This window comes from Betta splendens, chromosome 8 (genome assembly GCF_900634795.4).
Source record: "Betta splendens chromosome 8, fBetSpl5.4, whole genome shotgun sequence".
NCBI lineage: Eukaryota > Metazoa > Chordata > Actinopteri > Anabantiformes > Osphronemidae > Betta > Betta splendens.
The window spans coordinates 2,160,198-2,169,472 of record NC_040888.2 but is presented as its reverse complement, the minus strand read 5'-3'; the positions used below and the strand labels follow the sequence as shown (position 1 = coordinate 2,169,472).

Here is a 9,275-nt window from a genome sequence, read left to right as displayed (position 1 = left end):
GCTTTTTTTAGTGCGTAAAAGTCAGAATCTTTGCGTAACTGCCTGTTTGATGTTCAGATTAATCAGCTGAACATGAACTGAAGTTTAAATAATTCCCTTTAATCATCTCCAGCTGGTAAAACTAAGGAGCTGGTGGTGGAATATCACAAAGTGAGGGGTTGTGTCAAAGAGCACCACATCACACAAATAACAATTACATGAGGTTCATCATTACAAGTAAGCACGTTTGATATGCTATTTCATATACTGTACATGCATTTGTATAGGATTTTAAATTATATTAACCTTATATCATTTACAGTACCATTTTCATTTCGTATTTATTAATCAGATCATTTATTAATCAGATTAGTGATAGAAACTAACAACAAAGCAGGACGTAAAAACACACTTCGTCTACAACACACATGAGCTCCACCTCTGCACAAACAGTTCATCTTAGCCCTCATCTCGACACCACGACTCAGTCGCAGGAACCGTCTTTCCATCCATCTTTCCACCTCTCATCCACACGGGAGCAGTCGAACGCAGGCTTGCCCAGTCGGATGTTGATGTCGTTGTGGAGGCGACAGAGCCACTGGGAGAGAGCGCGGCGGCTGCTGGTGTCCGGTCCGTTGGTCTTTAATCTGTAGAGAGGAAAAGAGCTGCGTCTTCCATTGGCTGAGCTTGTGATTTACTCATCAACCGCTCTTTATACCAACCTGCCTCTGAGGTCTTCTGCACATTCCTCACAGGGGAAGAACTTGGAGAAGAGGTTCATAAACTGCCCCATGTCCTGCTGCTGGGTGCTGGATGGCTGCTCGGGGTAGTACGCGGCCATGGTGTGGAGGAAGGACCACGTGTTCCTGCCCAGCTCTTCTCTGTCCAGAGGACACTGTGGCTCCGGCTGTGGCTCTGACTCTGCAGCGCCAGACTCCTAGAGTGACGTTGGCACAGAGGAACCTGGTAAGTCACACATCCACACCTTGCTAAATGCATGGAGTGTGTTGGTGTCTTAGGATGGATACAGTACTAGTACTTGTACGCGTTTTTGTATCAGGAGATCTGATCGAGCAACCTCAGCATTACTCAGCATCTTTTTCGCTCTTACTTCTCACAGTTAAATCGACCACATCATAAATCATAATTTGCTCCGTAACGGAAAACAAAACTCCATTTCCCACTTCTCCTCAGAGGAAACCTCCAGCCTCATGTCACCTGTGCGGCAGCAGCTGTCGCCTGTCTCTTCTGGACCTTCATCCACGACCTAAAGTCCGTACACGCCCGGCACGGCTTCTTCGGCCCCTGCCCGCTCTGCTGCTGCTCGGTACCGGAGGTGTCCCCCGGTGGTCCGGCGCTCACTGCGAACGGGAGACCTCCGAACCCGGACGCATCAGAGGCTGACGACCCGCTGGGTCCCGCGGGCGCAGCCATGTTCGCTCTCCGTGTTATCTAACTACACACAGGCGGGACCGACCTTTTATCAGGAACGCCTGCGCGTTTAAATGACAACAGCTGCTACTTAATAGTTTCACTTTTTCGTGAACGCTCGAGATGAAATCCGCACCACTAATGTGAATGTGCACCGAGCGAACCAAATGTTTAATTTGACTGCTTGTCCCAGTTTACTCCGGACCGGTTACGGGTACGGAACGTGTTCCGGTTGGTGACGTCAGTGGTCGGTGCATGCCGTGGAGTTTAGCCACAGTCTAAGTGTAAATTTCTACACCATTACAACATTTTACACATTTGACAAAAGACGTGTTTATTGCAGACGCATATTCAAACGCGTAGGCGTTGAGTCGCTGCTTTTGTTGCGGGTTTTCAGCTGTTTAGTGCCTCTGTCTGCCTGTTAGCTGGTGGCTAACAAAGCTAACGCCTGTATAGTGACACGTTTGTTTTGTGTTTTCTTTAACAGTGCAGCTGGAGCCCACCTAAGGCACCGCAATGGGGATCTTAGAGAAAATAGCTGAAATAGAGAGAGAAATCTCTCGGACACAGAAAAACAAAGGTAAGAACGAACTTTGTGTGTGTGTGTGTGTGTGTGTGTGTGTGTGTGTGTGTCGTCCCTTCGTCTGTCAGATGCGTTGTTACTCATTAACATCACAGAAGCTGCAGGTGATTCGCCACCACACATTTGCCAAGCCACATTTCCCTCCGCTATAAGCTTATTGTTATTACATATAAACATCATTTTAATAATGGTAAAACATAATATACGTAAATATTGATTAATTATTATGTGACGACACATTGGGTCGATCCAGTGTTGACTGGCTTTTTATGGAAATCTCCTGTCAGCTGTCCAGACAATACCTTCGTGTAACATCAGGTTCCAACATTATGATCCTTTAAGTTGCTTTAGTCTGTTTCTTCCTACAGAGGTGGTGCAGTTAGACCCCATGCTCTTACAACCCTATGTAAGTGAATATTGCCATTCTCACTTTCAGCCACTGAATACCACCTGGGTTTGCTGAAGGCCAAGCTAGCCAAATACAGAGCACAGCTTCTGGAGCCCTCCAAGTCAGCAGGGGCCAAAGGGGAAGGCTTCGATGTCATGAAATCAGGAGATGCTCGTGTTGCTCTTATCGGTTTCCCCTCTGTGGGTAAGGTAGGTCCACCTTGTTTTCTGTTTCTGTCCTGGTCCAAATGTTAAAATAGGATCAAACATAATAAGGCACAAACTCTGCTGCTTCCTTCAGTCCACCTTCCTTAGTTTGATGACGTCAACTGCCAGTGAAGCTGCCTCCTATGAGTTCACCACCCTCACCTGCATCCCTGGTGTGATAGAGGTAACCGTGAGCCATCAACTCCAGTACTTCTGTTCATGCGCTGCTTCAAGCATTAACTTAGTCTTTTGCTCTTTAGTACAAAGGGGCCAACATCCAGCTGCTAGATCTGCCAGGAATCATTGAGGGAGCAGCTCAAGGTATAATGGTGGGGTTTTGAATAGTCATTTTTGGGGAGTTGGTTATCATTCCGTAGCTTGTCTGATATGTTATTGTTTTATGCACCTTTTCTAGGCAAAGGTAGAGGTCGACAGGTCATTGCTGTTGCCAGGACAGCAGACGTTGTCATTATGATGTTGGATGCCACAAAAGGAGATGTTCAGAGGTGTGTAGCTCCTATGTGTTTTTGTGGCTATAAAATATTTGAGGGCTGAGAATGTTGTACTAATCTTTGCCGGCTTAAAATCTTTCTAGAGAACTTCTAGAAAAAGAGTTGGAGTCAGTGGGCATCAGACTGAACAGGACTAAACCAAATATTTATTTCAAGGTAGAGTGCACATTCTCCTCCTCGTGTTGAGTCACTCCAGCGTCCTGGTAAAATGGTTCATGATGCGTTGTGTTTTTATTATTTAGCCCAAGAAAGGTGGTGGTCTCTCGTACAACTCAACACTTCCCCTCACCCAGTGCTCGGAGAAGCTCGTTCAGCTCATCCTTCATGAATACAGTATCCTTCAGGCGTTGTCTTGTTCCTCTCTCTTCTCACATTTTGCAGAGCTTTCACGTCTGTGTTATTTATAATAGCTCGCAGCAACCAGTTGATTTCTTTAAGACTGTCTCCTCAGAAATCTTTAACGCTGAGGTTCTGTTCAGGGAGGACTGCACGCCAGACGAGTTCATTGACGTCATTGTTGGGAACAGAGTTTACATGCCTTGTCTATACGTACGTTGAATATCGCGTACCTCCGTTTAAAAGCATCCTGCTTTACTTTAGTTAATCAGTTAATCAGTTCATTTGTTGTTTGTGGCTTTTACAGGTGTACAATAAGGTGGATCAAATCTCCATTGAGGAAGTTGACCGCCTGGCTCGGAGACCTCACAGTGTTGTCATTAGGTGTGTGAATGGCAGTGGTTTTGCGTGAAAGCCGACATGTACAGTGTAAATGAATTTCTCCATGTGATTTGTTTCTTCAGTTGTGGCATGAAGCTCAATCTGGATTACCTTCTGGAGACACTGTGGGAATATCTGGCTCTCATTTGCATTTATACCAAGAAAAGAGGAGGTACACACACGGTCACACACACACACACACACACACGGTCACACACACACACACACACACACACACACACAAGTCGGTCACACAAATTCTTTGATCTGTATTGATTCCCTTTTATTTTTTCTTTAGAGCGCCCAGACTTTAGTGATGCCATCATAATGAGGAGAGGAGCATCTGTAGAACACGTGGTACGTAAAAGGCACAAGCTTATATCAACACACACAATCGAACCCGAGGAGACAGGCTTTGGCAGAGGGTTGGAGCCCTTTGGACTCTATGGACTCCATCTTCAGTCCTCATTTGACGACACGCTTTTTGAACTTTTTCTCATGTTAACAGGTTCATCTATTTTGTGCCAGATGAATGCCCCATTAGGGAGATGCACAGTGTATACTACCATCCCATGTTTTAATTCCAATTCTATTACATTGCCATCAGCCATCAATGCCACTGCCCTTCCATTTGGGTCTGTTCGGCAGATCCAGTGAATGGAACAATGGGACCTGCTATTGTCCGTCTCCCTACCATTTGTCCCAGTGGGGCCTTAGCACAGCCTCTGCCCCATAGATCAGACGCCTGCTGCAGGCGTGACTCTCCCTTCTCTGTCTTGTTACTGCGCATCTGAACGTTGTTTCTCACCCATTTTGCTCCCTGCATAAAGGCGTCTTAGTTGTTATCATACCACTGTTCACACGTCGATTCCCATCCAGGGATCCCACATGATCTCTTGGGCAGCTCCACCACACAGGTGTTATTGTCTTCATCACAAATCATCATCCGTGGCCTGGGAGTCACATTAATGCAGGGTCTTATTCCTGTCCAGCCGTACCGCTCTGCAAGTCCATCTCCCAGGGAGCATAAAGAGGCCTAGTACTGATACTTGATCCACTAGTTAGTAGTCGGGTCTAAGCAGGGAGTTACCCATGCTTTTACTTCATTCTCCTACAGGCCATACCAGGTTCTGTCTGTTGCTCCATGAAAATGCTCCACCTATGCCTGCAACGCTCCTTTTAAGGATCTTGTGCCGTTTGAGTCGAGTGCAGTCGTAGGTCCAGTACCTGGATGTCCATGCATCCACCTGATTGATATCACTTTGCATCAACCTTGCTTGTGGTGTGACAATACAGGGTTCTAACTTAAACAGGCATGACCTGAACTTTGCTTCACACCTGGAAACATGACGGGTAACTTCCAATTTTTACTTCTCGGTAGTTTCCTCCCCACCTTTATGTTCTGCAAACCTAGATTGTACACACAGGATTTCAAGAATTCAGCTTACACTACAGATTTCTCAAAACTTGCACCTTGAACCTTTAACTTTACCCTGATCAACAGTTTCTCATGTGCATTAGCCCCAAACAAACTCATCAGGTAGTTTACTATTTAATGTTTCATTAACTCAGCACTCATACACACATTAAAATCATTGTTTCTTAAAATCATTTCCTATTGTGAATTCTTATAAATTTGCTTGTTTGTGTCTCCACCTTAGTGCCATCGAATCCACAGAACCTTAGCCAGCCAGTTCAAGTATGCCCTGGTTTGGGTAAGTCTATGTTTAGAGGCTATTGACCCTGACCATTGATTGAAACCCAACCCGCTGTGGATCGTGTTTTTCATAAAGCTCCTGTTCTGGATCTGAACCGTGTTGATGGTTGGTTTTCAGGGAACCAGCACTAAGTACAGTCCACAGAGAGTTGGCCTAACGCACATCATGGAGCATGAGGACGTCATCCAGGTCGTGAAGAAGTAAAACCACCTGCCGCCTGTGAAGGAGGACACACCCTGTCGTTGGAGGGCTTCGAACCAGTACTGTACAGCAGATATACAGAAACCGAAAATAGCCACCATGTTATTTTGTATATGTTAATTACAAAACAAAGAAACTGAGGAGATGGACCAGATCTCAGTTGTGAACGGGATCTGAAGTATTTTACATTTTAATTATGATCAAGAAGACACAGGAAAAGAGGGAAGAAATAAAGTCCATAAAACATTCAATAAGTCCTTGTGTTTATGTTTAAACCACACACCACGTGTGCGTACGTGGCTCTACATGACACCTGCAGGTTAACTACAGTCTAACTAACCTAACCCTGATGCGATGTATTCACCTATTGTAGCATTAACTCTAATTACTGCTTGCATGCGCTGGTTTGTCCCATGCTGGGTGTCATGGTACCTCAGGTGAGGGCCCCTGACCTCAGACCCCTCCCCGCTGCCTGGCTGTTTGCGTGGCCGTCTCCACAGCTCCGAGCCGCGCTCACAGCTTTCCTTTCAGAAAGCGTGGACACCCGGCCAGCGTTCTCTGTTCACTCACACACAAACACAATGGCGCCATAAAATATTCACAAGCACCCCTTCAGCCTAGGTGAGGGGGGACTGAGGCGGGTGGGGAGAGGGGCTGAGAGCTGACGCTGCAGAGCTAAAGATGCCTTAAAGATGCCTCGTGTGGACGAGTCGTGGGGGGAGAGATTCTGCTTTGGAATAACTTGAAGACGAGGATGAGGACGGACATGGCTGCTGAGGGAAAGGTACGGCTGACTGTATCATGTGGAGCAGGCGTGACACTCGATGCTGCTTGGCTCCATATGGCGTGTGTGTGGCGCCGGTGCACATGAAGAGGACCTGCTTTATCACGAGCCGGGTTCTGGTCTGGTTTCGCTGTAGGTCTGAACTGTTTGACCATGTTCAGTCCAACGGGAGGTTTCCCAAGTGTAATCAAGCTGATGCTAAATAAGCTGTGATCTGTAGACACTGAGCTTAGTTAGTTAAAGAACCTAGTGTCATATTGTTATGTTGTGTCATATTTCAATTAGTGTAGACTGATGTTCAGGTAGAAGGCAGCAGTTGCTGATGAATGCTGGTGAATTCACCTCTTTTTCTAATTATCAATATTTACTTACCAAAGATTTTCCTGTGTAACCTTTGTCTGGGGTTGAAAGCCACTATTCAAACGTCTGTAAGGTCTAAATGCAGAACCTAAACGTCCATCAGCTGTACTGCAATAATCATTTAGTCGATTATAATGTAAGTTCCTTTTCGGTCAAGTAAAGGATGATGTGAACAGCTGTTCCCGTCCTGACTCTGAGGACTTTGTCTCTCCCGCCCCCTGCTGCTTCATCCTGCTCATTACATGATGCTGCACCTGAACGTTGATCTAATGTCAGTGGCATCAGCAAACAGATGCACTGAAGGACATCTCGTCCATCATTACTGCTACTGTCCTATAACAGCGATATAGACATTTAAGTTGGAGTTGGAGCAGAGTTCAGGCAACGTTTAGACAGAATGTTGTTGCTCGATGAGTTCAGTGTTTGTACTTTTGTTTTTCATGTCGAGTAAAGAGCAGCTGTTTGAGTTCAGTGATTTCTCGAGGCTGCTTCACAGCAGAGACAGTGGGATGTGTTTACTTCTGGTTCCCATGCGGTGACTCCATTGTGGAGGCCTGGGACGAGGTCGGGCTAAAGGCAGAGCGTGTGTCGCCCTGATAACGCTCCCACCGACACACGTCACCGGCTTTTGTCCTGGCGTGGGCTTCACCACAAAGCGCCTTCGGCCCCTGGCGTTTGCACAGCAGTGTGAGATGATGATAGCACAATGTGGCCCTGATCCCTCCTTTAACCCACAGAGGTGCAGCCGTTGACTAAGAAAAGGAGCTGATGGATGCAGGACTTATGTGAAGCCTACGTGCACCCGATCGGCCTCTGGCCTCAGGCTGTGCTGCTATTGTGCTATTGTAACATGGCACTAATGTGCATCTGTATGTTCATGTAATTACTGAAGCCTCGTGTTTACCTTCGAGCCTCCACTGTGTGTGTGTGTGTGTGTGTGTGTGTGTGTGTGTGTGTGTGTGTGTGTGTGTGTGTGTGTGTGTGTGTGCAGAATGAGGGCTATAAAACATTAGCACAGGGTACAGGAATCAGTGCGGCCACACAGAAAATCACTGAGCAGACGAGGTAAGAGAATCACAGCCTTCATCAACAAGCTTGTGTCTGTTTGCGCGACGTTGTGTCCTGTTGGAAGCGGGAGTCTCATTATCGCGGCCTCAGCTGCGTGTTGGCGTTTGATCCTCCCTGGCAGGTTTTCAGTGACGCTTGGGTCTCATCGTTGTTGAGACACAGCTAATGTGGCAGCGAGGTTTAGGAGCTGAATGGAGCTTAAAGGCTTCAGACACCTGAGCTCCGCCTCCTCAGCCTCCTCGTCCTCCGGTCTCACCTTTCCTGCCTGCGCAAATTCCCGCAGCTCTTCTTTTTCTGCCTCAGAGTTTCTCAGAGTATTGATGAAGATGACTAAGGAACCACGTGGTCGTGCGTGCATGCGAAGCTGTCAGTCTGAATGCAGGGATCACACACGCTCTCCTTTATGGGAGCGACCTCAGTCAAAGCGGCGCTTCTGGCTCAGGTGATCTGCTCTGGTCTCATGTTGCCCAGAGCCTCTTCTGAAAGCATGTTGTCAGTCACACGGTGGAAGAGACTCTCCCTTCATCTTTCACTCATGCTCTTGATCTCTATTGTTGCCCTCTTCCTCTCTGCATCTTCGGTTTCTCCCGTCGAGCTCCTGAACCGCTCACCTGGTTCCTCTTCAGTATCGCCTGGAATCATCATTACCTTGCGTTACCTTTGCCTGGTTCCCTCTCGCCTTTCTGCACCCGCTCCATCGCTGTCATCCGTGCTCTATTCATTACCAGTTCACTCAGTCAGTGGAGCACATCAGCCAGACAGCAGATACACATCACACATATCGAATAGATCTTTGTGCGTCTTTTTTACCTGTTTGTGTTTATCTGATAACAGCAAAGAACTTTTGAACTCTCCTCTGCGCCAACTTTCTTTCTTTCTCCCCGTCCCACAGTCTGCAGACAAATGACACCAGATATTGTTATTATGCAGATAGTGAAGAGTCACGGTCGCCATAAATACGTCAATGTTTGTCTTTCAGTTGACGGACAGAATCCCATTTGTGTTTCTTACTCTGGTTTTCATCCGATGTGTCGTGTGGTGGCTTTTAACCTCTGACACAAGCCCGCATGTATAATATATGAGTTGGGCAGCAGGCCAGAGTTGACTCTATGGGTTATATTTAGCGCCTGCAATGATAAATGTTTCATCCATGCTGCGTAGGCAGAACACAGGGCACTCATTAAACATTCATCTGTCACTGAGATGACCTCTAGGAATGTCTCCTCATCACCACTAAATTAGTATCAGACAATTACCAGCCTCCTTACACCAGCTCATCTCAGTTATATAAGTATCACACACTTTATTATAGTGAAGGCAGTGATGGA

At 46.7% G+C, this 9,275-nt stretch overlaps 3 protein-coding genes across 4 annotated transcripts in view; 2 read left to right on the top strand and 1 right to left on the bottom strand.

Moving 5' to 3' along the window:
- Positions 1–78: 78 nt before the first annotated feature.
- gfer (growth factor, augmenter of liver regeneration (ERV1 homolog, S. cerevisiae)) lies at positions 79–1,413 on the bottom strand. Its single transcript, XM_029160199.2, has 3 exons — positions 1,198–1,413; positions 702–916; positions 79–626 (listed from the first exon to the last, which is right to left on the bottom strand). Exons 1-3 carry the CDS (start codon positions 1,411–1,413, stop codon positions 464–466), a joined length of 594 nt encoding a protein of 197 aa, XP_029016032.1. The 3' UTR covers positions 79–463.
- Positions 810–5,989, top strand: drg2 (developmentally regulated GTP binding protein 2). 2 transcript variants are annotated; one of them, XM_029160196.3, is made up of 14 exons: positions 810–945; positions 1,898–1,990; positions 2,430–2,590; positions 2,682–2,771; positions 2,848–2,908; positions 3,003–3,093; positions 3,183–3,255; positions 3,342–3,432; positions 3,551–3,648; positions 3,743–3,819; positions 3,900–3,988; positions 4,115–4,173; positions 5,478–5,531; positions 5,652–5,989. In XM_029160196.3, the coding sequence occupies exons 2-14, from the start codon at positions 1,927–1,929 to the stop codon at positions 5,736–5,738; spliced, it is 1,095 nt and encodes a 364-aa protein (XP_029016029.1). In that variant the 5' UTR covers positions 810–945; positions 1,898–1,926; the 3' UTR covers positions 5,739–5,989. The 2 variants fall into 2 exon arrangements, with proteins under 2 accessions (XP_029016029.1, XP_029016028.1); XM_029160195.3 differs by lacking the exon at positions 810–945 and adding an exon at positions 1,554–1,694.
- A 323-nt stretch (positions 5,990–6,312) lies between these two features.
- The window catches only part of myo15aa (myosin XVAa), a 35,798-nt gene continuing 32,835 nt past the window's right edge, over positions 6,313–9,275 (top strand). Inside the window, exon 1 of the mRNA XM_041071765.2 lies at positions 6,313–6,519. Coding sequence (XP_040927699.1) covers positions 6,490–6,519 — 30 coding nt within the window. The 5' untranslated portion in view covers positions 6,313–6,489. The remainder of the gene's footprint in view (positions 6,520–9,275) is intronic.

Excerpts from the sequence above, each read along its gene's own strand:
- gfer (XM_029160199.2), bottom strand. The coding sequence starts at position 1,413 with ATGGCTGCGCCCGCGGGACCCAGCGGGTCGTCAGCCTCTGATGCGTCC. Across the intron at positions 917-1,197 it reads CGACAGCTGCTGCCGCACAG|GAGTCTGGCGCTGCAGAGTC; the intron begins GTGACATGAGGC and ends ACGTCACTCTAG. Across the intron at positions 627-701 it reads GCAGAAGACCTCAGAGGCAG|ATTAAAGACCAACGGACCGG; the intron begins GTTGGTATAAAG and ends TCCTCTCTACAG.
- drg2 (XM_029160196.3), top strand. The coding sequence starts at position 1,927 with ATGGGGATCTTAGAGAAAATAGCTGAAATAGAGAGAGAAATCTCTCGG. Across the intron at positions 2,591-2,681 it reads GTTTCCCCTCTGTGGGTAAG|TCCACCTTCCTTAGTTTGAT; the intron begins GTAGGTCCACCT and ends TGCTTCCTTCAG. Across the intron at positions 3,989-4,114 it reads TTATACCAAGAAAAGAGGAG|AGCGCCCAGACTTTAGTGAT; the intron begins GTACACACACGG and ends TTTTTTCTTTAG.